This window comes from Rhinolophus sinicus, linkage group LG06, assembly GCF_036562045.2.
Source record: "Rhinolophus sinicus isolate RSC01 linkage group LG06, ASM3656204v1, whole genome shotgun sequence".
NCBI lineage: Eukaryota > Metazoa > Chordata > Mammalia > Chiroptera > Rhinolophidae > Rhinolophus > Rhinolophus sinicus.
This window is the reverse complement of record NC_133756.1, coordinates 48,081,115-48,108,998: the sequence shown is the minus strand read 5'-3', so window position 1 is coordinate 48,108,998 and position 27,884 is coordinate 48,081,115. Positions and strand designations below refer to the sequence as shown.

Sequence of the window (27,884 nt, the reverse complement as noted above, 5' to 3'; positions counted from 1 at the left end):
AAGAAAAAAAGATTTATAGAACAATGTTATAGTTACAGAAAAACTGATCAAATGGTATAGAGAGTTCCCACAGTGTGCCCCTATCCTTGCACACAATTTTCCCTGTTATTAACATTTTACATTAATATGGTGCATTCGTTACAATTCATGAACCAATATAGACATGTTGTTATTAACTAACAACCATACTTTATTCAGATTTCCTTAGTTTTTACCTAATGTCCTTTTTCTGTTCCAAGATCTAGGATGCACATTATATTTAGATGTTATATCTCTTTAGCTTCCTCTTAGCTGTGACATTGCCTCAGATTTTCCTTGTTTTTGATGATCTTGACAATTTTTGAGGAGTCCTGGTCAGGAATTTTGTAGAATATCTCCCAGTTGGGATTTGTCTGAGGTTTTTCTTGTGATCAGATTGGGATTATGGGTTTTGGGAGGAAGATAGCAAAGTAAAGTACCATTCTTAACATATCCTATTAAGATTACAAACTAGCAACATGACCTATCCCTGTTGGTACGGACCTTGAGCACCTTGCTGAAGTCGTGTTTGTCAAGTCTCTCCATTGAAAAATGACTCACCCTTCCCCCACCTTTTCATACTGTCCTCTTTGGGAAGAAGTCACCGCGTAGCCCATATGTAAGGAGTGAGAGTTATGTTCCCCTCCTGTAGGGTGCAATAGCTACATAATTTATTTGGAATTCTTCTGCAGGGGAGATTTGCCTCTTCTTTCTTATTTATTGTTTTATTCAGTCACTTATATTAGTATGGACTCATGGATGTTTATTTTATACTTTGGGCGATAATTCGATACTACTATATTTTGTTGCTTGAATTGTTCTAGCTCTGGCCATTGAGTTCCTCTCTCTTTTGAAGTTATGTTCCAAAGAGGAGCCATAGTTTCTGATGTCCACACTGGCAAGAGCGAGGTCTCCGTGTGCCACTGCCCTTCGGACCACCCTGTCTTGACTGCTCTGGTGAAGCCACCCTTCAAACACCGTTCCTCATGCCTCTCAGCCAGCGGGGCTTTGAGCCAAGCAAGACTGTAGAGGGAAATGAAAGAGTTGTGAGACCCAAATTAGAAAATATGCAGAAGAAGACACTAATAATGCTCAGTGTGGGTAAAAGGTTAGGGTGCATGAGGGCATATGTACACAAAGATACACTGCATTTAATTCTCCATTTAACAAGCGTTTACCAAGTGCGTGCTACGTGTTGAGCAGCATTCCAGGTACAGGGATGCACCATAGCAACGCAAAGTCCCTGATGTCTCAGCCGATGGGGAGATGGACCGTCACCCCGAGGAGATAGCATCAGGCAGTGAGAGATGCTGTGAGGAAAAATAAAACACTAAAGGGCAAAAGTGCAGCAGGGTGGGGCAAGGTGCTCTTTTAAAGAGTGGCAGGGAAGGGCTATCTGATGAAGTGACATTTGAGCATGAACAAGGTGTAGAAATGAGTCCTGTGGGTATCTGGGGGAATAGGCTTCTGGGAAGAGGGGACAGCAAAGCCAAAGGCCTTGAAACTAATGGCTCAAATAAACCGCAGGGGTCATATGTGGATTTAAATCTCCCATGCTATCCTGATTTTTCCATTAACATGAATTATTAAAAAGGAATTTAGTGAGCAAATGTGATTGCTTTTATGCAGGAGTATTCTCTTTTCTGGCTGTTAGCGTATCCACTAACCATAGCTTCCATCTCCCATCTGGCTGGGGTTTCTAGAGGGGAAGAGGACTGTTCCGCATTTGTGGACCACAGGAAAAGAAAATATGCACAGCACCCAGTGATCCTGTTTTGGCTACACCCTGCCTCTCGCTAGGAGGGAGACGACAGTGTTACTGAAAGCCCAGCAGCAGCTTGTCTTCTTGTCGCTAGAAATAAAAGCTGCTTGAGTGGTTTTCAGATGTCTTAATTTTCATAATTGTTTCCACATTATGGTCTGGCTGGGCAGTTTTTTTAGAGACTCAAGTTTGGGAGAGTCTAAATGAAAGCTTTGCTCATAAAGTTTTCATTTGGGTTCCACATATAGACTTTCTAAACCAACATTTTATGAAGTCTTAAATTACTCAAGTTTGAAGTTGTGGTAATAGCTCCAAAGTTTAGCATCCTTTGTTGCTGGCTCAGAACTATTCGAGCCCTCTATACTTTTAGTATAAAAGAAAAAGAAAAGGGAAGAAAAGAAAAGAGGAAAACAGCTTGGGATTTGGCAGAATTAAAGTTTAGCAATGTTAAAGTAGTCTTGAAATTGAGCATATTGTGTGGCCAAGTACTATAAAATTTGAAAACATTAAAGTGCCTTTTCTATGCTTTTCAGGGCTTCAGGGCTATTAAAACAAAAGAAACAATAAAAACCCCCAAAGTCTATTTAGAATGCAACCATCCCCCCCCCCCGTTTTTGGTTTTCTTAAAATTTTTATTGGGGGGCATTGGGGAACAGTGTGTGTCTCCAGGGCCCATCAGCTCCAAGTCATTGTCCTTCAATCTAGTTGTGGAGGGCGCAGCTCAGCTCCAAGTCCAGTTGCCATTCTCAATCTTTAGTTGCAGGAGGCACAGCCCACCATCACATGCAGGAATTGAATCGGCAACCTTGTTGTTGAGAGCTCACGCTCTAACCAACTGAGCCATCTGGCCGCTCAACCCAACATTTTTTAATGCAAGACAGTCTTTGAGTGTGATTTGATTGGGTCATTCTAAGTTGGTCATTTTCTAATTATTGTAAGCATGCCTCTTGGTCTGTCTGAGGTTTTGTTTGTCTGTAGACAGGTAGTGTAGAGTTGTAGATAAGCATGCGGCCTGTGCGCACAGCTGCCTGAGTGGAACCCAAGGTCACACTCACTAGTGTGTGACCTTGGGCAAGGGAGCTTCAGTGTCCTCACCTGCAAAATGGCGATGGTAATAGCATCCACGTCATTGCTGGGAGGATTCAATGAAATGACTCATACAAAATGCTTAGTCAAGCACTAAGCACAAAGTCATCACTCAAATATTAGCAATTAAAAATACAGTATTACTACTGTAATAATGAAGTGGAGATAGTAAGTGACTAACTAACCCAAGAACACATCATAGTAAGTGAAGGAGCTCTCTAATTGGCATATTTAGTGGTGATGCGTCAGTCAGCACAGGTATTTAACTGAACCTTTTCATTTTACTGGGGGAAGAGAGAGTGTAGGACAGAAATTCGTTCATTCATTCATTCCACAAATGTGGATTCTATAGACGGGGCATGAAAGGCAAGGTGCCTCCTCATCAGCTGGCGCAGACTGGTCTAGTGGTAGGGGATGGACTACAAATGTGTAAATACGAAAGAAAATACGTAGCAGGTGACAGGTGCTCTGGTGAAGGTAACACAGGGATCTCTGAATGTGAGAGCTGTGGGGTTCCTTTTTTCTTTCTTTTTTTATTCCCATCCTTCCACCCCTTTCCCCTTTGGCCACTATGAGCTTGTTCTTCATATCAATGGATCTGTTTCTGTTTTGTTTTGCTTATTCATTTGTTTTGCTTTTTTTAGATTCCACATATAAGTGCAATCGTATGAAATTAGTCTTTCTCTGTCTGACTTATTTCACTTAGCGCTATACCCTGTAGGTCCATTCATGTTGTACTGGGGACTGTCAACGAGCTTGGCAGCATATGGCAAAGAAGAGAAAAATCAAAAGTACTAATTCACAAAAACTTCCAGTTATTCATTTTTGGAATTCTGGGGTGATTGCATTAGGAAATGTTTTATAGGAGAGCTGGGGAAAATGGTGTCCTGATTTGGTTAGTTGTCAGCATATAAAATTTTATGGTTACATGAAGTTTTAAGTAGAAAACCATTTCATTTTCATTATCACTGAAAAACTCTAAAGTGTGCATTGCTGGTGAGAGTAGTAACAATGAACATAAGCAAATCCTTGAGGCTTTTCCTTTGAACACTAATTTTGATTTTTCAGAGCTGTAGATATCAAAGAAAGGTAGAATACATTAAGTAGAATGTGTGCTCCAAATTCTATTTGCATACAAAATTTGTAAACAAAGACAGAATTTGTAAACTAGCATTTAAAAGTCTATTTATTTATTACAGAAAATGTAGAAATATAAAAAGACTGGAATTTTTAAAAATGACCCATAATTCCACTATTCTTAATTTTACACTTTGAGATTTTTTTCTTTTTTCTTTATCTTTTAAAAATTGTCAAGACATATACATACTTATATGTGTTTACATATGTATATAAATCTATGTATATGTATATACACATATAATTGCTTTTAATTAAAATAATGGCATATGCTTTTTCTCATATTACCACAGCTTCATGGTAAATATGATTTTCAATGGGTGTATAATATTCTACCCTGTGGGAATCTCTTTCACCAATTCTCTATATGAACTTTCTTTGCTCTTATTGTCTGTTTCTCTGAAAAAAGAGGATTCAAGACTGAGAGGTAGGGAGCTGCCTGGTGGCTGTTCTGGTTAATCATGGTTTTTCTATGGTTTCTCAACTTTGTAAGACAAAACTACTTCTCAATCTGAGGACAATTTTTGTTTAAATATGTCTAAAAATGTGCCATTTTGATTTTGATGGGGGAAAGCTGAATTTGAAGATTTTTGAAGGAAGTGCATTGAGGTTTTAGGGTATCATACAATTATAAATTCAACCAAATTGATGAACCAAGACTAAAATGTTAAGAACTCTTCAAAAGGAAATTAGGAAAATTAAAATATTTTTGGTAGTATAATGATTCCAACATCTTTCTGACATATTATCTTGATATTGCTGATGAGTTAATCAAGGATAATATTTTAAATTAGAAATGTGTTTCTCTTAGCTATCTAGAACATATAGCAAAATAAAATACATTATTTTTCATTAGTTAAAGGACACATAATAATTGCATTATTAAAATTTCTCATGTGGTTCTTGGATTGTTTGTCTTGAATTTCTATATACTTTCAACACTATTGAAAGCTGAATTTTCTTCTTAGATATTTAAATTAAATTTCACTAGATTAGTATCTTCTATTCAACTCTCATATGCTACTAGTAGTATTAGAATTATAGTCTGTCCCAAGGGCAGTTTGATAATATGTATCAGAAACCTTTAAGTAAATGTGTGTCCTTTACTTCATCAAATTAAAATCTATGGGTTAATCTTAAGGAAATAATTGGCCAAGTATGTAAAGATTAATGTATAAGAATGTAGCCTCTTTATAAAAGCAAAATATTGGAAACAATCTAAATGTCCAGCATTTAGGGATTAATTAAGTAAAGTGGTACATTTATTCTTATGCTGGAATATTATGGAGATATTAAAATTATTATATATATCTATATGTTTAATTTGGGAAAATTATTATGATATAGTATAGATATATTGGCCTATTGCATGGAGCTATCTGATATTAGCAATTCAATATTGGTGAATGTCTTCGAAAGATAGTAGTTTTTATTTTGTCATTATTAAAATTGAGTCCCTCTTCCTTGTAATTGAAAGGCACTAGAACCATTTGTCTCTTGAGACCACTCCCAGTTTATTTGTTTTAAGTACGTACAGTGATATTCTTATGCTTCTATTTGCTATGGCAGAGAGGCATGTGTCTAATGCATTTAAAAGTATTATCATACCATTAAAATATGAATTAAAAAGAGGACTCTCTGAGATATATTTCTCTTTTGTACTGCTTCAAATTGATATCTGATCTGCTTAATCTGATTCTGGATGTGGTATTGGATTGCAGAATTTATAAGAACCTCAAACCTGGGGATTTCCTTTAAGCTTTCACTGTTAGAACCACCTCATTTCCACCAGTTGACTGCTCAGTGACTGGGCCTACTGGATCTCCAGCAGATAAATTGCAGCCTTGTGAGGGAGCCCATGGTTATCTTCCCTAGAAGCCTGATTTCCTTGCCTTCAACCACAGTCTCCTTTGATTGGACTTTTCCTGGCTGTGGGCAGACCTGTGAGGCAGAACCCCTTACCTTCCCACCAAGCATAGATGGATGGGCACTCTTAGAGCCCCTCCTTGGCCAGAATCCCTCATCTCTTGGATCTCTTGGGGGTCCAAGAGATCTTGTCCTGTGATTAGTGTCTTCTCTGTCTCTTTGATTCCCCAATTTGGGGTTTACTTTCAGACATGTGTGGTGAGGACTTGCCCTCACTTGGCAGGTATGTTCCCATATCCTTGGCCATCTGCCCAAACTCCAGCTCTCAGTCTTGACCATGGAGGCCTACCCTTCCAACACCTGCCGTGTTGAAGAGAGCCCAGGAAAGGACACTGACATGAAGTGATTGAGTTGGAAAGTCCAGTAAACACATTCACATTGGCACAATTTGGATTAGGAGAATAAGGAAGCAGTGAGCAGAAAGGTAAGGAAGGAGTATGGAGACCAGTCTCCAGCCCTGCATCACATGCTTAACAAGTGAGTGTCGTCACTGTAGCTTGAAACCAAAAGATGGCCAAAGGAGCATCGGGAGTAGAATCACAGTGTGGAAAAATGATCTCTTGGGTAAATCATTTGGTCATGTGAAAAGAAATTCAACACCCATTATCTTGACAAGAATGTGCCTGGCATTACCAACCTGTTTTGATTAATGAGCAGGACCCATAAATAAGAAATGAGCTGGAAACCACCAGGAGAAAACGTTCATGTGCTGTACTGTAATCGTTGCCAACGCAGAGTGGATATTTCAGGGCTCCAAATATTTAACTATTGTTGCCTCCATGACCATTCATTCACTCATTCACTCATTCATTCATTCAGCCAACATTCAGCAAATACCTGTCATGAGGCAGCCAGGGCAAATGGGTCCTGGGGTTATAATGGTGAACAAAATAGACACATACCCTCCCTCCGTGAGCTTGTAGATAGCCTGGGAAACAGACATCAATTATTGATATGAGATAAATGCTGTGATAGGAGGTCAGGGGCTAGGCTCCTGGAGTAAGGGACATTTACTAAGATCTGAAGAATCGACAGGAGTTGGCCGACAAGGGGTTTAGCAGTGGAGGTGCGGGTAGTGTGGTGGTTTAGTTATTGATTTTGCAAAGAGTGATATTTGTTTCTTCTTCAAATTTCTTTCTAGGATGTTCAGTTCTTCTCCACAATGAATGAGTGTCATTATGATAAGCAGATGGACTTTTTCTATAATAGGAGCAACACTGATACTGCCGATGACTGGACAGGAACGACGCTTGTGATTGTTTTGTGTGTTGGAACATTTTTCTGCCTGTTCATATTTTTTTCTAATTCTCTGGTCATCGCAGCAGTGATCAAAAACAGAAAGTTTCACTTCCCCTTCTACTACCTGTTGGCTAACCTAGCTGCTGCAGATTTCTTTGCTGGAATTGCCTATGTATACCTGATGTTTAACACTGGCCCTGTTTCAAAAACTTTGACTGTCAACCGCTGGTTTCTCCGCCAGGGGCTTCTGGACACTAGTTTGACTGCCTCCCTGACCAATTTGCTGGTTATTGCTGTGGAGAGGCACATGTCAATCATGAAGATGCGGGTCCATAGCAACCTGACCAAAAAGAGGGTGATACTCCTCATTTTGCTCGTCTGGGCCATTGCCATCTTTATGGGGGCAGTCCCCACGCTGGGCTGGAATTGCCTCTGTGACATCTCTGCCTGCTCTTCCCTGGCCCCCATTTACAGCAGGAGTTACCTCATTTTCTGGACTGTATCCAACCTCGTGGCCTTCTTCATCATGGTGGTGGTGTACCTGCGGATCTACATGTACGTCAAGAGGAAAACCAACGTCTTGTCTCCACATACAAGTGGGTCCATCAGCCGCCGAAAGACACCCATGAAGCTAATGAAGACGGTGATGACTGTCTTAGGTAAGAGGAACCGGGTGAGCCATTATTCCCATTCATTCAGCGAATACTTATTGAGCACCTGCTGTATACAAGGCACTTACTAGGTTGTAGGAATGCGCCAGTGAACAAAAACAGACATAAATCCCCACCTGCCTGGAGTTTATGCTCTAGTAGGGAAAGACAGAATAAGTATTCTAATGGGGAGAAACAAAATAATTTTATAATACATTTTATTACTGTAAGATTTATAAACGAAGAGGTTGGTGAGTCTTATTGGGAAAAATAAAGCAGGGAAGGGAGAGAAGGAGTGCTAAACAGATATAGTTTGCAATTTCAAAAGTGTTGTGACACCTTCCTTTAGAAGACGACTTTTGAGCAGAGATGTAAAGGTGGTGAGGGAGTGAAGCAAGTGTCTGGGGAAGCGTGTTCCAGGCTGAAGACGCAGTAAGCATAGGGGCTCTGAACAGAAGGAGGCCCATGTGGCTGGGATGGAGGGAGCAAGGGGAGCGGAGGGGGAGATGAGGCCAGAGAACTAAGGGGGTAGGATGGGGCGACCCGATTATATAGGGCTGTGCGGTTATCGTAAGGACTTTGGCTTTTCTGGGTGAGATGAGAAGCCATTGGAAGGTTCTGAATAAGGGAGTGACATGATCTGACTTCCATTTTAGTGACATCTCTCTGGCTGCTGTTTGGAGAAAATACTGCAGTGGGGCAAGGGCAGAAGCAAGAGAAATGGTTACGAGAATATTTTAGTACTCAGGAGAGATGATAGTGACGAGGACCAGAGGGTCGTTTGATGAGGTGTGACTGGATTCTGGACCTTTTTTAAAGGATTTGCTTACTGGTAAGGAGGAGGAGAAGGTGGGGAGTGTCATTTACAGAGATGGGGAAGCCAGACGAGGAGGAGATTCAGGGGGAAGGTCAGGGCTTCAGTTTTGGACAAGCTAAGTTTAGGGTCCTATTAGATATCCCAGTAGAGTTACTGAGACAGGTGTTGGATGTATGAATCAGGAGATCAGGATTTAGGTCCAGGCTGGAGATCTATATTTGAGCGTCACTGGGGTAAGAAATGGTATTTTAAACCACACTAGTGGATGAGCTCGCCATGGAGGAGAGAAGACGACCACGGAATGAGCCTGCAGCACTCCAGTGTGAGGAGGGGGGAAGGCAGGGAGTAACAAGTAAAGGATCCCCAGAAGTAGCCAGGACCCCGGATATGGTGGCCTACAAGCCAAGAGAGGGAAGCCGTTGAAGGAAAGTGAGTATCAGCTTTGGTAATCCCCCTGAGAGGTGGAGTCAGGCAACCTTACTGGGTTTAGCAGAGTGGTAGTTTTTTGGTGACTTTGAGAAGACCAAATTTAGTGTGGCCAACAGCGTCATCAGAATAAAGTGAAGAAAGTAAAGGGAGAGAGGACAGCGAGTCTGAGCAGCTCTGAGGAGTTGGCTTTGACCTGTGAGCCGTGTACCAAGAAGACACATTTGGTGTGAAGAATTTTCCCTGAGTTCTGTTTTCACTATTGTAGGTATCCTGTTGTCCCCCAATTCCAGTTCTGGGTCACAGGTAGAATTTGTGATGAGTGGGCAGACAAGAACTTTTGTGGTTTCACAGGCCTTGTCTTTTCCATTGCAGACCTTCCCTTACCCTGTGTGGTGGCTACAGCAATGGGGACTGTTGAGAGATATAGGGGTAGTTTCCTGTCAAGTCCCAGGGAAGGAATTATAAAATGAATTCTTGGGGAACAATTTATATTAAAAGATGCAGGGTATATATGATATGGTGTGGGAACCATCGTCATGTCTCTAGGTCCTGAAATTGCTGGTAAGATTTAGAGGTCAGCAGACACACAGCATGATTGTTAAAATAATTTCAAACTCAAGGTTTATTTTAGTTAACAAATATGTATATTGTATTTAGTATGTGTCAAGCATTGTCCAGAGTAATATATATATATATATATATTAGCTTATTTAATCCCCATGGCAACCCTGTGAGGTTAGTGCTACTATTACCCTATTTACCAGAGGAAGAAACTGAGCAGAGAGTTTAAGCCGTATGCTCAGGTCACTCAGCTGCTACTGGTGGAACCAAGACTGACCAGTTGGCCTTGGGTGTCCACGTGTTGAACCCCACACTCTGCAGCTAGTTTTGATTTGTTTGGACTTTTTACTGGTCTCCTCTTTGTTCTATGTTCTGCTTTGACCACCTCCTTCCTCTTTGCCTTGACAAAAACATAGACAAGAATAAGGAAAGGAAAGGGTCACACTAATCAGTTTTTTCCACTCTTGATCTAGAGAGGATACTTTTGGTAGAAAATAAAGTATGGTATTTATTGGTAGTGTCAATGAATTCGACTACTCTCCTTGTTTAACTTGCAAACATAATTGTTTGCTTGGCTGTGTGTCTTGAGAAATTACCTGCCCGATTAAGGAGAAAACTTTTTTTTTTTTAGCATATTATATAACATATGCAGCGTGAGATAAAGAAGGCTTCTGTAATCCTAGGTGGAGAGAATAGGCCTCTTTGTGAGGTAGTCATGGTCCCTCGCTTCAGTTTCGTATGTAACTTTGTCTGGAACATACGGAAGGGTTTAAAACAAAGGAGCTGTGTGGTTTTGGTCAGTGTGGTATTGGATAACGGAAAAACTGGAATAAACAGTGAAATTGCCAAGTAGGATAAGAGAAGTCGTGGCCTTGAGATGGAACAACATCAGGGAGTTGGTTAATGACAGGAAGACAGTTTGGTGTTGAGGATTTGGGGAAGTTCCTCCGTGGTGAGACAGAGGGATCTGGTGGAAGACAGGAAGTTTGGGGACAGGGGAAATGAAACTGAAGAGCGAGGTGGTCTGAGGTTGTTAGACTTCTAGTTTCCGATTTCTTTGGATTACAGAAGGTTTGGGTTTTAGCCCGAACTCTATCATTTTCTACAAGGGTGACCTGAAACACATTATTAGCTCACCTTTTCTTGGTTAAACTTTCTCTTCTGAAGTGGACTAAATAGTCTTTAAATTCTTTCAAAGTTACAAAATTCAGTGGTTCTATTATAACAATAAGTAACCAAAGCCAACACAGAGTTCTGTGGATTGATTGGTATGAAAGCAGAGCGTCTCCTTCCATGAAAGCATCTACCACACTATCTCCTTAGGGAGGAAGCCCCTCCGTTGCTCTGATGCACATCCGAATGCAGTCGCCTAAGACAAGTGTCTCCTATATGTGATAGTATATCAGAAAAATCAACAGTGCTGGCATCTACCATCACTGTTGTCACTGGTTCTGAGTATATGGAAATAAATAGCTTAATACCTATTTCTGTAATGATTTCCTGATTTAAATATCTTCATGATAAAATGCTAAACCTTTCTGTTTATTCCTTGATATGTATGTTGTTGGAAACGTTCATTTAAGATTAAAGGTTCTTGTAAACACACCTTCTTTTAAATATTAGAAAGTCAATCAATAAATATATATTAACTGTCGGTTAAACAGACTCTAAGAGATGAAAAGTTGCGTGAATTCAGTGAGCTTAATCACATTTCAGGGAAGAAAGAAAGGATGGACTGAGGCTAGAGTTTGGGGAAAGCTTTTTAGAGAGCTTGAGATATGATCTGAAAAGATGGGTGGGATTTGCATGGCTAGGAGGGGAAAACATTCTAAGTAGGAGAAATAGTATAATCAAAAGTGTGATGGTAAAAACATCTGAAGTTTTTGCAGTGCCACAAGGAAGGTCCTGCAGAGCACAGATGCATTGGTAGTACAAAGGGAAATGTGAACCAGAAAAGTTTAGTTGGCCATCGTCTTTGGAAGAGAGGTAGACCAGATGACCCTTTCCAGCTTTAGGATTTTGGTTGAACACAAAAGCATGTGGAGCTGGATGGGGAGCAGAATCTTTCCTTGCTGAGGGAGGTGGTGGTAGTGATGGTGGTGGTGTGAATTTTAAATCTGTGCATGATTGGAAAGGCATCTAGTCATTGTGTTCCCATTTCAGTAACCCTGAGGCAGAATACTTGCTCACTTCTGGGTTATGATGTGTGATGAGCCTTTTACGTGAAAGAAGTTGTTTATTGAATGTTCTCATCGAAAAGACATTGGAGACATATAATCCTACTTTCCACAGGGCACCAAGTTCCTGCTTAAGAGAGAGCCCTGTATTTTGAAAGTGTACTTGTCAACATGTCTAATCAAGTGCAACCACCAAACACACAAGAAACTCCACATGGAAACCTCTCATTTATTGTCCAACAACACACCATGTAAACTGTGCACCCTCGGATGGATGTTTTGTTTCCTAGGAAATGGGCTGGACTTCCTTCTATTTTGCAATGGTTTGAAATGCAAAAGAAAAGAAAGGTTGAAGGGATTTGTGAACCACGCTTTTGAAATCTTCTGTGAACCTTCCTGACTCGTAGGGTGTTTTTCAAGCTGCAGGTTGTGACCCACTAGCAAGCAATGAAATCAATTATGAGATCGTAACTTGACACTTGTTTTAATGACAAAATAGAAAAGAAGAAAAAATATCTGAGAGCACTGAATGTAGTAGGTATAAGCACTGTTTTAAGCATTGTTTTATAGTGTGTGTGTGTGTGTGTGTGTACTAAATTATGGTATAAAATTTATTTCTTACTGTGGATTATGGTCAACAACATTTGAAAAGCCATGGTCTTAGGGTCAAAGTTTCTTTTTTGGCCAGTAAGAACTGAACTCTTTTCAAATACGAAAAACATTATAATTAACGGACTTTGAAAAGGTTTGTGGTAATTGAAACAAGGAGCTGAATGCTCCCGTTTCTTTCCCCCACCTCTCCACTTAGATCAATGCTAAATCTTCCTGGCCTTCTCCAGGGAGAGAGGAAGGAAGCAGGGTGGTTGTGGTAAGAGGAGAAATAATACCTTGAGTTCTCATGCTAGGAAATAGGTGAAAATTAAGTACTCTAATGAGCCTTGCTAGAATACTACTAATAGTCATACCTGTAATTTCTGCAACACTATGTCTTTTTTATTGTTTTAATATATTGTTTTCATTCAGTCTCATAGAACGCCTGCAAGGTAAGTGCGGAAGATACTATCCTATTTTCCTGCCACTCCCCTAGATGTACCCTGTACTCAGCTATAATTAATTATTTACAGTTCTTCGTTTTGCATCCCTAAGCCTTTGCACTTGCTGGAATACCTTTCCTCTCGTTCTGCCTGGGAAACTCCCATTCATCTTGTAAGTCTCAACTCAAGGGCCTATCGTCTTGCCCTACGTAGGTAAACCCCATACTACCTCCTTTGGGTCACCTCTACCTTGTCTATACCTCAGTCAACACTTAATTGTTCTCATGACTTGATTTCGAACTAGAATGTGTACTCTTTGAGATTAGGGACTGTACCTTATCTTTCTTTGCACATCTAATGTGTAGCACACTGTCTGGAACACACTTGTTGATATTATAATAAATGAGGAAATCAAGGTTTAGGGAAGTTAAATGACTTTTCAAAAGGTGGAACTACAAGTAGGACCCAAGTTCCCTCACATCCAGCCTGGCCTTTGGCAGCCATTGGCTGTGACATGCCTGTGAGGTCACAATGGCTGGGGAATGAGTGGGTGTCCCATTTTATAATATGGGAGGCTGAGGTCTCAGAAGGGTAAGAGACAGTGCTATCTTGAGAAAAGGAAAACAAATGAACAGTTTTTGAGTGCCTGTGAGAGGAGGTCCATGTGTTACATGCTCTTAGGATTATATTTCACTTCGCCCTCATAACAACTCTCTGAAGATCTGTTTTACAGATGGGGAAACTCAGGTTGACTTAAGCATCTTGCGCATAGACCCATGCTGGTAAAAATAATAAGTGCTAACATTCATTGTGTGCTATACGTGGTTCTGAGCACTTTACATGTTTCGTGTCAACCTTCATGACAACCCTGTGAGGGAGGTGCTGATACTATTATCAGATGAAGGACCTGAGGCCCAGAGGGCTTTAGTGTCTTGCCCATGATTAGAAGCAGAGCTGAGATGAGAGTCCCAGCAGATTGGCTCCAGGATCCTACTTTTCAAGGTTAATAGCAGCATCTTGTAAGCGATGGGGCAGAACAGCATCGACTCTAATAATGAGGTTTATAACCTATATCTCTCTTGATTTCTAGTTAAGTTCATTTCTGTAAAGTCACTGGGTCCCCCAATGATTAGCTCACCTTTGACTGATTTTAAAGATTTTGCAGCGTAGTAGTAACAGTCATGACGACATCTCCTGGGAAAGGACAGCTTCACACTCTTCAAACTTTATGGTCATTAAAGTAAATGGCAGGAATAGAGGCTTTGGAATAGGGAGAGAACCAGATTTAAATGCTGGCCTTGCTGCTTCTAAGTTGTGTGACCCTGAGCAATTTACCTAACCTCTCTGTGACTTAGTTTCTCCATCTGTAAGATGTACCTCTGGCATGGCAAGGTTTTGAGGATGCAATGAGATAATGCACATAAAGTTCCTAGCTCAGTGCTCGGCACATAGAAAGTGCTAAGCAACGTACATAGTGAGTACTAAGGAGAGTAGCGGCTCTTGTTAGGCCTTAGTTTGACTTTGAGAGCCTTGCTCTGTATTCAAGAAGAGGGCCCATTTTCCCCCAGTAATGTCATAGGTATCGTAGAGACAGGGACTAGAGGCTGCCATTGATGCCATCGTGGTGGCAGGTTTTGTCGTGTGGACAGGTAGCCAGCAGGAAGCTAACTGAGTGTTTCGCAGAGGCTGTCTCAAAGCTGGCAGATGGCACCAGCTTGGTTCCTGGGGACCCAGGCCAATCTGACCACGAGGTCACCACAGAACCGAAAAGCTCTGTGCTTGCATTGCTGGTCCCTATAAACTGCCACCTCCCCAGCCCCAGCGAAATTCTGTTAATGATTCTTGTGTCTGACAGATGAGCTTTGCATTAATAATTCATTTCACTTTTATAACTCTTATGAATAAAACATTATACACGCGATCCTGACCATCAAGTGTGAGCTTAAGAAGAAACCTGTAATACAGCACCAACATTTTGTGTGTGGATCTGTAAGACAGTGCTCAGAAAAACCTGTTCCCATCTTACTAATGATCCTGCCAGGAGGCCTAGTTAGTCAAGTACTACCATGTTTCCAGAGAATAAGGTCTTATGTTAAGGTTTGCTCCAAAAGACACACTAGGGCTTATGTTCGGGGATGTCCTCCTGAAAAATCATACTAGGGATATTTTCCGGTTAGGTCTTATTTTCGGGGAAACACAGTATTACCACCTTTACTAGGATTGGGAAATGTGCCCTTTGTCTGAAAAGAATTGGGATCAGAACCCAGGACTTTTGATATTATTTCTGTTAATGGGTTTCATCCATAAAGTGTCTTTGCTCCATTTAAAAAAGGGGGGGGGGGGAGGGTTACACACACACACACACACACACACACACACACACACACACACCAGGAGTTCAGAGAAGCTTACCAGAGTCCCTGGGAATTCTAAAACATTTGTTTTCAGCTTTTGTGGCCTTATAGTGGCTTCTGCATCACAGAAGCTTGCTTTCAATGTTTGCTGCCTTGCATGCCTTAGTAATCGAATATCTGTTCAGAAAAAAGAAAAAAGTTAAAGCTTTGCCTTAAGAAATGCTGAGTGAAATGATCAGATTGTTGGCACGTAAGAGCTCTCTTGTTGCGGTGCAGTCGTATCAGAATGGCCAATTCTTTTCAGAGTCAAGCCTCCCAGGCACCAATACTTAGTACATTGAGTCCAGGGGTGTTCATACTTTTGTCTTGGAAACAGCTAATCAAAGGAATGGCTTTGTGCAGATGCTTTTCCTATGCACTTCAGGACTTTGCAACAGGGGCCTTTGGGGAGAGAGGCATTTATTCCAGGTCAAACTGTAAATGATTGAGAGCAAAAAAATAATTGCATCCTAGTTGTTGCCCCCACCCCCACACCTCCACAATACTGTTTGACAGACCCTTCCATTCTGAGAGGGATGGTGGCAATGGAGAAAACCTCATTGTCTGATGTTAGAAAAAAACTTCAAATTAAAAAAAAAAAGTCCCGTCATTGCATCCCCCTCCATCCCACCTTTTTCCATTGTCTCCACTTCTTGACAACTCTTCCACCATGACAGTTTTAGGAGGTCTGTCCCTCCCCTTCTGCCTCTGCTGTATGTAGCCCTTTGTTATCTCAAGTCTTGTTCTTTATTTGTTTTTCTTTTCTTTTCTGCTTCGCTATTGCAGATGCCTTCCTTTGCAGTCAGAACAAAAGTCATTTTTCCAAATCATTGCCCTTACGTTTAGTATAATCACTGCTCTGCCTTCCTTCTTCCATTTCCTTCACATACCCCTTCAGTTCTGTTCATGTCAGCTCCTTTTACCCCCGTGTCACACTTCCTCCTTCAGAACTTTTTTTCTTTTTAGAAATCTGAAACCCTCCTCTTCAGCTGAAACAAACAATTATTGAATACGTCCCGAGTGCAGGGTACAGAGACTTCTCAACTTCTACCTTGTTTTCCCTTTAACGTTATTGAGAAATAATTGACAAATATAATTGTATATATTTAAAGTGTACAACATGATGATTTGATATACCGTGTTTCCCTGAAAATAAGATCTAGCTGGACCATCAGCTTTAATGCGTCTTTTGGAGCAAAAATTTATATAAGACCCGGTCTTATTTTAATATAATATAAGACCTGGTCTTAATATTATCTTATATTAAAATAAGACCGGGTCTTATATGTAATATAAGACTGGGTATAATATAATATAATATAATATAATATAATATAATACCGAGTCTTATACTAATTTTTGCTCTAAAAGACACATTAGAGCTGATGGGCTGGCTAGGTCTTATTTTCGGGGAAACACGGTACATTGTTGAACGATTACCAAGATCAAGATAATTAACACATCCATCACCTCACATAGTTCATTCTTTTTTTTTTCTTTTTCTGTGGTGAGAATTCTTAGGATGTACTCTCAGCCAAACTTTCAAGTAAGCAATACCGTATTATTAACTATGTTCATCATGTTGTACATTAGATCCTCAGAACTTATAACTGAAAATTTGTACCCTTTGACCTACATCTCCCTATTTCCCCTCCCCCCACCCCTGACAATCACCATTCTGTTTCTTTGAAATCTTTTTTTTTTTTCTTTCTTACTCCACATGTAAGTGATAGTATATATTTGTCTTTCTCTGGCTTGTTTCAATTAGCAGAGAAGTTGCATTACCCAACTACATCCAACATCCGGGAAGATTTAGAGTTCCAGAACTCAGTGAGCCCTCTCTTAGGGCCTTGATTTCTGACAAAGGAGAATGTGGTTATTACCTGTCACACCTCCAAGCTAACACCTGAAATAGCAATGGTGTGCTGACCCATAGTAGAATTTTATCAAATCCGTGTTAACATTGTTTGTATTTTTAAAATTTAAGCTGGGGACTGCTGCATTTAGTGTGTAGCTAAAGCAAACAAGTTGGGTAGGAATAAGGAGTAAAGGGTGTTTGCTGGAATCACAGCCCGTCACAGACCTACAGATCAACACAGAAGCTGGGGTAAAGGGCACGTGAACCGGTAGTATTGGCTGGGGGGCCACTGGTGAGCAGCCCTTCCTCCTGCCCTGACAATTGTCCTCCAGTCCAGCCACCTGCTTTCCCTGCTCACCAGATTGTCATTACAGCTCTGCAGAGTGTGAGAAGAAAAGATCCCGTTACCCTGAAGAATCAATATCTGTTGAGAGATTTGTCCAAGGTCACCTTGTAAATCGTTGCTAATATTGAGGCCAGACCGCTGCTCTTCCTAGCTCCTGCCGCTTCTAGTGGGTCTCCCTTCTTGCCTTGGTGAAATATACATGTCCTTGGACCCCTGAGGGACAGTGATACACAACAAGGGTTATTTGTTTCCATCAAGTCGCAGAGTTTGCTACCCAGCAGTGGGCCTGTTTTGTCCTTTATGTTTTCAGAACAAGAAGCAATTGCTGCTTTTTATACTTACTCATCATAAACATTTCCTGAGTACCTACTAGGTTTTAGGCAGTATACTAACGAGAAGCTGTGGCCTCTGCCCTGCAGCGCTATGAATCTGTGCTCGCTCTAAAGTGCTGTGGTCGTCAGGAGACGACCACGGTTTATGAGTTAAGTGGTTGGCTCATGTGCAGGATGGATTACCCAGAGGCAGATCTGCTCTGTGGGGCTTTATGAATGTACAACTTATAAGGAACCCTTTTTGTAGGTTTAGCTGAGGAAATAGGAAACTTACAAAAAAAAAAAAAAGATAGCAAAGAAATATACACAGGGCCACATGAGGGGATCCAGGCAAAAATGCTGTGGATGGTTTTTAGAGGCCTCCTTGAAGAGGTAGGATTTGAGCCAGATCTCAGTATGACAAGTGGAGAGGAGAGGGCGAGGCATTGCAGATAGGAGGAAAGGTGGGGTGGGAGACAGGCATACGCATATCTAGGGAGACCAGACCAGGGCTGGAAGTGGGAAGGCGTGAAAGGGCAGACCGATTTTTGCAATAAGGGGTTTGCATAGTAATGATAATCTGGTTTGAAAGGCACCCTGAAGCCAGAGAATGGAAGGCCTTGCATCCTAAGATTGGACTTTATTGTCAAACACCTACAGAGAGCAGGTAAATATCATCGGTGTGTGATTTGGACCTGGGGTGAGTATGATGCAATAGGGAGTGGGGGACACCTGCTAACTGGACAGATTCAACTTTTATCAAAACACTAAGCAGGCCAAATTAAATAGGCCTGTGTCCAATCCTCAGCCTACAGCTAATGGCCTCATCTAGCCATGGAGAGCCCTGTAAGATCTGGAGGGTACTGATGGGTTGAGCAAAGGCAGGAGTTGCTAAGTGCAGAGCAGACTTTTAGAAAGATGGGAGGTGGGTTGGAGAGGAAGAGATCATGGAAGAAACTGCTGGGATTGGCCCAGGGCTCTGTGGGATGTAGGTGGCTCACATGCCAGAGAGAGACAGAGCTGGCCTGTCATAGTAGGCACTGCCGAAGCGACATCTGTCAGCAGCAGGCTGAGTCTACGTGGGGTGGGAGGGGCAGCCAGAGAGGCCCAGCTCGGGCTACAGGGGAGCAGAAGGGGAGCAGACTGGTGGAGCATGAGCTGACGGAAATCTGGCAGGAGGCAGAGATGGAATAAGCAAGTGGCCAAGGTCAGAGAAACCTGAAAGCTGGAATCAGGGATCCATCCTAAAACTAAGATTCCTTAAGCCTTTGAGTTCTGCCCTTTCTCATCTCCCAGCTGACCTCACCTTTCTTGTTTCCTCCTAAGAGAAGGTATGTCATCTGGCATGAGCACCCCTAATTCTCCTCCCTTCACTGGCTTAGCCAACCTGCAAAGGCCCCCATCCTTCCCTACCTTCTACTTTCTAGTAGAACCTACTTCTCCCAGCCTCGCCGGGAGCCTACGCTCTTACTTATTTTTACTCTCCCCTATATTTGACCATTAAAAAATACAGACCCTGACCTTACCTCCCCTTTCTAATGACTGCTTTGTCTCTCTCCTTCCTGTTGTTATCCTATTTTCTTAATATTGCAAATGGTGGAGGGCTAGCTCTGCCCCTACCATGCTGATGAAACCGCCATGGCCCTCCCAGGTGCCGATTTTAGTGATCTGGCTTGACCTGCCTGTTGCATGGCTGTCTGCTTCATGCTACAGTTTGATGGTTTCTTCCCCCTTCTATTCCTTCTCTACCTCTTGTCCAGTCTCTCCCATTTCTGGACATCACTGAAATGCCATTTGCTCCTGTCTCCTTTGGCTCCCCAAGTTCTCTTGAAATGATCGTACTCATTCCTGTGGAGTGGACCCACGCCTCTATATGAATGCCTCCCCAAAACAGTGTCTCCTTCCTCAGCCTCTCTCATGAGATCCAAATCTCTGTTTCCAGTAGCCTGTTGCACACACAGCTGCATATCCTGCAGGCACCACAGCTTTCATCTTTCCCTGTAAACTTGCTCCACGTACTGTACTGGATGTCTGCAGTGGAGGTCCCATCTGCCTTGCCTTCCAAACTGGAAAGCTTGGGATGGTCACCACCTGTATCCAGTTCGTCACCAGATCTATCTGAGTGGTGTCTCGGATCCTACCACATCCCTTAGACAAAGCCTTGCCATTCTGTTGCTTACCATTGTCTCTGTCAGTCTTCCCTCCTCCCACTTTGTGCTGTTCCAGGCCCTCCTCCATACCACCAGCTGAGTCATCTTCCTAAAAAGCACAATTATCTGTCTAATCTTTTCTTGGCTCCTCTTGCATATAGATAAAGCCCGGATTCCTTAGCTGGGATCGCAAGGCCCTTCTCAGAGTTCTATTCCCAACCTTCTTTTCCACACACTTCCCGTCCCACGCAGCCCATGCTTCTGTCATGCCAACTCCTCACCGTTCTGCAGGTGTGCAGAACGTGCCTGATGCCCCTCTCAGTTGTTCTTAGTATGGCAAACTGCTGTCCATCTTTTAGGATTCTTCTCTGGGATATTTTCTGACTCGCTCAGGCAGCATTAATTATCCAGTGCTTCCATAGCACACTATTTACATGCATAAAAGTATTTAGCCACTTAATTATAATTTATCCAGTAAATGCCTGTATCTCTTGCTAGACTGTGAGCTTTTCAGGGACAGGACCGCGTCTGTCTTCATCTCTGCAGTGCCCTGTCCAGTAGGAACTCAACAGATGTTTGTATAATGAAATGGCAAACACATTCACTGGGTGGGTCCTCGGACAGGAGCTGAGCAGCTGCCCCAGCCTCTATCCTGCCCTGAATAAACCACAGGGATGGTCCCATGGCCACTCAGGACCCTTCTTACTAACCTGTGGTGTCATGACATGATTTGCTGCCTGGAATGCGCTATGTCCTGCTTCTCACCAGTGAGTCTGAGTCGGGCAGTTTGAACAGGAGACCAAGTAATCCTGGGACTGGAGTTGACTTGGTGAGTGACTCTAAGGCATAAACGATGTTTTTGGTCTTGGGACTAAAGGTTGACGAATTTCCAGACAATACCTGATGATTATTATGTCTTAATTCCCTTCTTCATAGGTTAGCTGGTTACTTGGTTGGCAATTATACATCAGGGCTGCTGACAGGACTGGCTACATAATTTGTGGGCCCCTTGTATAAAAGGTGGGGGAAAAAGTGCCACTCAAGGTACTAAGGTATAAAGCTTTTTCCTGTCTTCTGAATATCTCATTTGCGCTCACCCATGCTCCATCATCCCATCAGACTTCACTTACAAAAATCAAGTTCAAAGATAAAATTGCTGAGGATGTCAAGATGGCCACAGCAGAGCATTAAGCCAAGCGCAGGCCCCTGTGAGTGCCGGCCCTGTGTGAGGGCATAGGGCACACACATGCCCACGAGGCCAGCCCTGGCTGCTGACTATTCCCTTGGCCTTAAAGCTACTATATCCAGTGCACTTTGGGAGACTTAGGTCTCATTGAATTTGCTCCCTCAGGATTACAAGGGCCAGCCAGGTGCGTTGTCTCATGATCAGTCTCCATGATTGCAAGAGGCCTCTCATCTTCTCCGGGGCAGGTGCCTGCTTCCAGGGTGAGGCTCCTTATAGCCAGCTCAAGCACTGACAGGAGGTAGACTGAGGCTGTGTGGCTGAGACAGTCCCAGGGCTCCCACTTACAGCTCATACAAACGGGACTCACCAGCGAGTCAGGGAACAGTCTGTCCCTGCTCTGTGTCTGTCTGCGTGTGCCTGGCTGGTCCAGGACAAGGCTCATGCCATACGTGGTGTCTGCAGAACAGCCCTTCTCCTGACTGGGCTCACGTCGAGAACCCCACATATGGACCTTGTATGAAAGGTCAGGACTTTTCGTGCAACTTGAACAATTCCTCCCTTGTTTTCCTCCCCATGGTATGCTCCAAGCTCCTCATAGTTGGACCGGATGTTCTGTCGAAGGCTCTGGGCTCCAGGGGCATTCTTCTGAGTTTATTTCTGAGGGTTCAGACACTGGAAACATGTAGCAAAATTCGTAGGATCTGTATGGTCACTTGATTGTCCTGCTATCACTCCAGAGACACGTGGCAAACTCCTGAACTCTGTTTCAGAGTCACCTTCAGTGCACTCTGCTTGGGCTGGGAAACAACTGAGGACGCCGAGGTGGCCTGGCAGACCGGAGTCCTTCTGGGTGTGCTAACTGTATCTCCGTCCAGCTTAGGAGCTAACACCGTGTCTCTTCAGTAGCTTGGAATGGATCCCCAGAAGGCCGTAGAGGCAGTCCTATAAGAGGTTGATGCTAATTTATGGGGTAATAACTGGACTCTCCTCAATTTGTTCCAACTTGGAGGAAAAATATTGTTCTTCTGCTTTAAGGCAACTGGCAGTTCAGGGAGAGTAGGATTGGTGTGAGCCTGGAGAATCTTGAGGCTTCCTGATTCTTCTTTGCTAGTTTCTGTGTAATAGACCCTCATGTAGACCCTCCTGACTCAGGGAGTCTCTCTGAATGTGGACCCCAGTATTCAATGCCAAGAACCAGCCACTGGATTCTGGACATCTGTCATTTGGGAGGGATTGTGGCCAGCCTGGGAGCCCCGCATGGACAGTCCAGTTCTTAAGTTGAGGGCTTTCTTGAATTTCTTTAAGCTCAGGAATAAGGTGACATAGGAGAGTTCTCTGCTGGAGGCGAGAGTCAGGCCTACGCCTGCCCCAGATGGAAAAGCAATGGTTGGGCTCAGCCTCAGGGGTCTCAGGGGTTGTGGAGTGCAGGGGTTATGGCTTTCAGGATCTGGTGAGGATGGATGGTGATCTCTAAACTGAGGAGTTCTCTGGAACCTGACTCTGCAGGCCCTCTGAAGCCCCTAGGGGTAGGCTCTGGGGACCCGGGGATTTAAGGGCTGCCTCAAGAGGCTTCAGGGCCTCAGGACAAAGCAGGCTTCTTGGGTCAGTTAGAGACTGGCTTAGCTAGGCACTGGACGTTCAGAGAACACAGCTGAGCCAGGGCACATGGGGTCCATCAGCCAGATGCAGCCTTGGACGAGGGAAAAGAGAGTGGACTAAGGTCCGAGGGTTCTGTAAGAGGGCGTCATTCTCTTAAGATCCCTTAAAGATTGAGTTGAAGACACTGATGCATGTCCCCTGTTTATCAGTCAGGGGCAGTAGCGGAGACAACGTGTCATATGGTGAGTGTGAAAGGTTAGATGCAAAGCTCACAGCACTCGTGTCTCTGCAAGAGATACCGTGTTTTCCCGAAAATAAGACCTAGAAAGACAATCAGCTCTATTGCGTCTTTTGGAGCAAAAATTAATATAAGACCTGGTCTTATTTTACTATAAGACTGGGTCTTTATAATATAATAATACAATACAATACAATACAATACAATACAATACAATACAATACAATACAATACAATACAATACAATACAGTACAATAATATAATATAATATAATATAATATAATATAATATAATATAATACTGGGTTTTATATTAACTTTTGCTCCAAAAGACTCATTTAGAGCTGATTGTCTGGCTGGGTCTTATTTTTGGGGAAACACAGTGTGTTTTCTAGCATCTCTGGGCTCCTCTTGAGTTTCTTAGAGAGCTCTCTGAGCATTCCCTTGCTGTGGGGAGAAAATGGCCCCCTGGGGTCCTGTGAGCTTCCTGGGTAAGCTTCTCCAACACATCCAGACAATGAAGTGGCACGAAGTGATGGCAGGACCAGCATTTCGGATCAGGAGCTAGTAGAGGTGGGGGCTGGCCACATTCAGATGGAAGGCACTTGTCCCTTCAAGCTGCCACTGTCTGAGCTTGGCAGCAGGTGACAGGCTAGCGCGGCTGGCAGGCTGGGGCCCAGGTTATTGGAGAACACGCTGCGGGGAAGGAACTGGCTGGATGTGGACAGGCTCACAGAGGCCTGTGCCCTGTGTAAGGCAGTGCTGAGAGGGTGCCACAGACATCAGCGTACAGTGGTAGATCCCAGGTGACAGCACAGCAGCATGAGCCCTAGAATAGTGCCACCAAGGAAAGGTTGGGATCTAGGCAGGAGATCTGGAGACTACAGATGCCATTTCCTCCAACAACCAGGTGTAGGAGGCCACCTTGGGATCCGCACGAAGTCAGGGTCAGGGAGACCTGGCTGCAGGTAATGGGAACCTGGTTACTGACCTGGGTCAGGCTGGGGTCAGCATGGGTGGATGAATTCTCTGGTGGGCCGGAAGGTCCCTGAAGGACTGACAGGAGTTGGAGAGAGTCCCAGCCTCAGCAGACCGGGAGTGCCAGGCGGGTTACCATGGAGACCTAATTAGCCAGGTGAAGATCAAGCAGAAGCCAGTATTAGAGCTAAACTGAGGCTTGGGGCTCTTCAGATTCCTCCTGACCAGAGATGGGCTCTAACTGGCTCCAAGTGCTTGGTTTGGCCCCAACAATTCATTATAGAAACATGTTTTCTGGAGGTAGTGTGGTGCTTTGTATCAAGATCCCCTGGGTAATACTTTCAGCATATGCACAAGTTCTCCCTCCCCTCTTATACACACTGACCAGTTTCTAATTCAGTGTCTGCTGGTAGAGCCCTAACATGCATATTTTGAAGAAACTACCGAGGTATTCTGAATGCCCTCATCCTATGCACAGTCCCTTAAGAGGCAAGGTTTACTGTGATAACAGTGAGAAAAGAAAAGGAGAAAACAGATTTAAAAGACATTGAAACGATAGACACCTCAGCAAATGGAGACACATTTTGGGTATCAGGGGAGTAGCAAAACGATGAATCCAGCTTCAGAGTTTTAAATTTGGGTGACTGAAAGAACAAAGGAAAATGGTGGTTTAGAAATGGAAGAAGTGCAATGAGATAGAGGCCCAAAGCAGAGTCTCTAATTCCTAGAGAACATAAGATATCATTTCCTTTACAACCTTTGGAAAATACTTTCCCCAACCCCAATCTATAGGAGAATAAACCACAGGGTAGCCCCTCAAAAACTCTCAGCACATTGAAACTGTATACATGCTCTGCTTGGACTCTATTTATAATACATTTCTTCTCTTCTGCCTGTGTATCATAGAGAGACAACATTTTTTTTTTTTTTGTCATTGTCTTGTTCTTTTAGTTATTAGGAATAAACTGTATTTTGTTAGGTTGAAATTAGCCAGTTTGAATTTGTTTCACATCTCATTTGCTCTGACACAAGTAATCCCATCGAGGGTAATGAAAACAATGTAATGGTGTGGTCTGAAGGAGAAAACAATATTACTCAAGCGATTAACACCAGGGGACTTCTTGCTGACCTCTCCCAATGACCTACCAACTGTGCTTCCAGTATGATTGCACTCTTGAGGAAGCAGGGAATGAAATCTTGCCCAAAAAATATTTTAGAGAATGTTTCATGTGAAAAAGTCATAAGGGGGCGGGGAGGGGAAGGCAGAAAAATATAAGTAGCTATAGACGAGAGGGGAGAAGGGACTTCTAAAATTAACCGGATGACAAGGTTTACTAGTTTGGAGCAGCGTGTCTTCAATACCAGTATATCTGAATTTAGCACAGGAGCCTGTTGTTCTAGCATCTTGAAAAAAAACATTGCATGGGATTCTGCAATATTGTGTTTTAAGAGTCTTTACTAGGACTGGGGTTTTCAAACACGTGTCAACTAGGCATAGCATTTTTAACCTTGATTCTCTGCATTTGGTGAACTTTATATTGCACGATGTGCTGTACGTGGTTCAGCTCAAGAAATGTTTGTTGAATTGAATTATCTAAGTAAAGAATTCTTTAAGAAGAGTCTTTTACTGCCACGAAACATCTCTGGATGACACCTGCAAGGAAGAGAGAATAATAATTATTATTAAAGAAATAATGCCTAGGGGCAGTATAATTGGTAGTTGCCTACTGTTTCAGTTATATAACTGAAACATCTTTAAAATGGCTTTTTTTTTAATATATATATTTACAAAAATTTATGTGGGGAGCCTTGCTGACACTCTTTTATGATCGACAAACTTAGTATCTTGAATTTGTTTATTATCTTTCTCAACCCCTGGGGCTGGAAATTTGATGGAACTTTGTAATATTGGACTAAACGTTGCTTGCTTAAAGCTGAGGGAATTGGAGCCCACCTGCCTTATGTAGAAATGAGCCCTCTTATTCGAAGCCTTGGTAAGAGCAATAACTTTTAGGATTCTGGCTGCATGGAACTGGTAGAACATGTCGTCCTGCCCACTTGTTTGTACACCTTGTTTGTATATAACGGTAGCATTGCCACAACAAGCAAACGTTTAGAAATTTCCTAATGGGTAGTCTCCCTTCCCGCAATTTGGTGGAATCACTACCTTTGCTTTCTATAAGTCTCATATTTCCTTCAAGTAAAGACATATTTGTTTTATCAAAGCCTGTATTTTTTCATCTTTTTTTTTTTTAAACATCTTGAATATTTATTTTAAAGAGGTTTTCCTAAACGATTCTAGTTTCTGGCTTTGGATGCATAAAAGCATTTAGTGGAGCATAAGTAAAACATTAACTGGCCTTGGTGATGATGGACCAACATACTCTGCAGGGTGAGAAACATACAAGTGTTTCACTGCAGTTTTATTTTGTAGTGCCAGGGGTGCGTGTGACTGCTCCTGACTCTACCCCATCACTTTCATCTTGGAAGGATTCATAGTTCACAGAGCCTTGTCACCTACCTTCGCTCTGGGTGATGCATGGAATGGCACGAGGGCTGGAAGTCCGAGCATTTGATTCCAATTCTGCTATCGGAGGGAGAAATTTAATTTCTCTCCTCCCCAATTTCCTCACTTATAAAAGTCATAACAGAAATGCCTGCTAGGGTGTGTTCTTAGGAGTAAATGAAACACGATACTAACAAGAAGCTTAAACAATAACATAATGGCTTTCTTGGAATTTGCTTAGTGATTTTTAAATGTTTTCAAAACTCGTCCCATGAGTTTGATTTAGCCACCCAAGAACCCTGAGCAGTAGACAGGCCAAGAATGCCGATCCTCATTTTTATGGATCAGGAATAAAGCCTAGACAGGTGACAGCATTTGTTAATCTGAACATCAAGACCAGAGCTCAATCGTAATGTAAATGGTTTTATGAATATTAAAATGCTTTGGCTCCAGAATTGAAATGCTGTTTAAAACCTTTATTAATTTTGTTGTTATGAATGTAATACCTGCTTGCTACTAAAATTTGCACATTACAGAAACGTATGATTTAGAAAATGGAAGTCCCCTTTAATCCCTCTCTTTATAGAAATCAGAACTGCGGTTAATAGTTTGATGCTCCGTTTAGCAGGTGTTTTCCATGCAGATCATGAAAGTGTGTGTGTACTACTTAGACACACATAGTAATGATTTTTGTACAGAAATGTGTTCTTAATTCTCATAGTAGTTCTCCAGCTTGCTTTTTTCATTTGACAATACATCCTAGATATTTTTTTCCTATGTGTCTAATTCTGTTCAGTGACTGTATAAGAATACATTCTATTCCACACTGAATTATTGATCTTTTATAGGCTACTTCTAATTTTTTGCCATTGCAAATAATGCTGCAGTGAGCATCCATATCTATATTTATTTATTGGGACAATTTTTATGGACTATATTATTTGAGAATTAGTAGGTCAAGAAAATGCCTGTTTAAAATTTTTGCATTAAGATATGTCTAAATTGTCCTCCAACAGATTATATCAATCGACACTTCCACAAACAATGCAGTACCCTTCCTCTTTATGCTTTCCATCAATGCCAAGTTTTTATAATTCACATACCTTTAAATGAAGTATTTCTGCTTTAGCACAAGACATTTGAAAGAGTGAGAGCTATCCATCTATCAACCCCTGTCAACAAACCAAGGGCAGAAAGCATAGAGGAGTAAATTAAAGCTGGCAGGGATATGAGTACATGTTAAGCTGGAAATTGCGATATGTGGCTTCCATTCATTCAAATGGGATTTACTGCAGGCCAGGCCCTGTGTAGGCCCTGGGAATAGAGTGATAAACAAAACAAAATGTCTGCCTTCCGAAGCTTATATTCTAGTGTGGGTGAACCGTAAACAAATAATTTAAAATATAATGTCAAGTAGCGTTAAGATCTCTGATGAAAAATAAAGCAGAGAAAGGGATAAGGTGTGACGGGGCAGAGCTGGTGG

General features: G+C 42.3%; 1 protein-coding gene across 1 annotated transcript in view; it reads left to right on the top strand.

Moving 5' to 3' along the window:
- LPAR3 (lysophosphatidic acid receptor 3) overlaps positions 1 to 27,884 on the top strand; it is a 70,621-nt gene that overhangs the window by 16,972 nt on the left and 25,765 nt on the right. The window contains exon 2 of the mRNA XM_019710190.2: positions 7,071 to 7,827. Within this exon, the coding sequence (XP_019565749.1) occupies positions 7,092 to 7,827 (736 nt within the window). The 5' untranslated portion in view covers positions 7,071 to 7,091. The remainder of the gene's footprint in view (positions 1 to 7,070; positions 7,828 to 27,884) is intronic.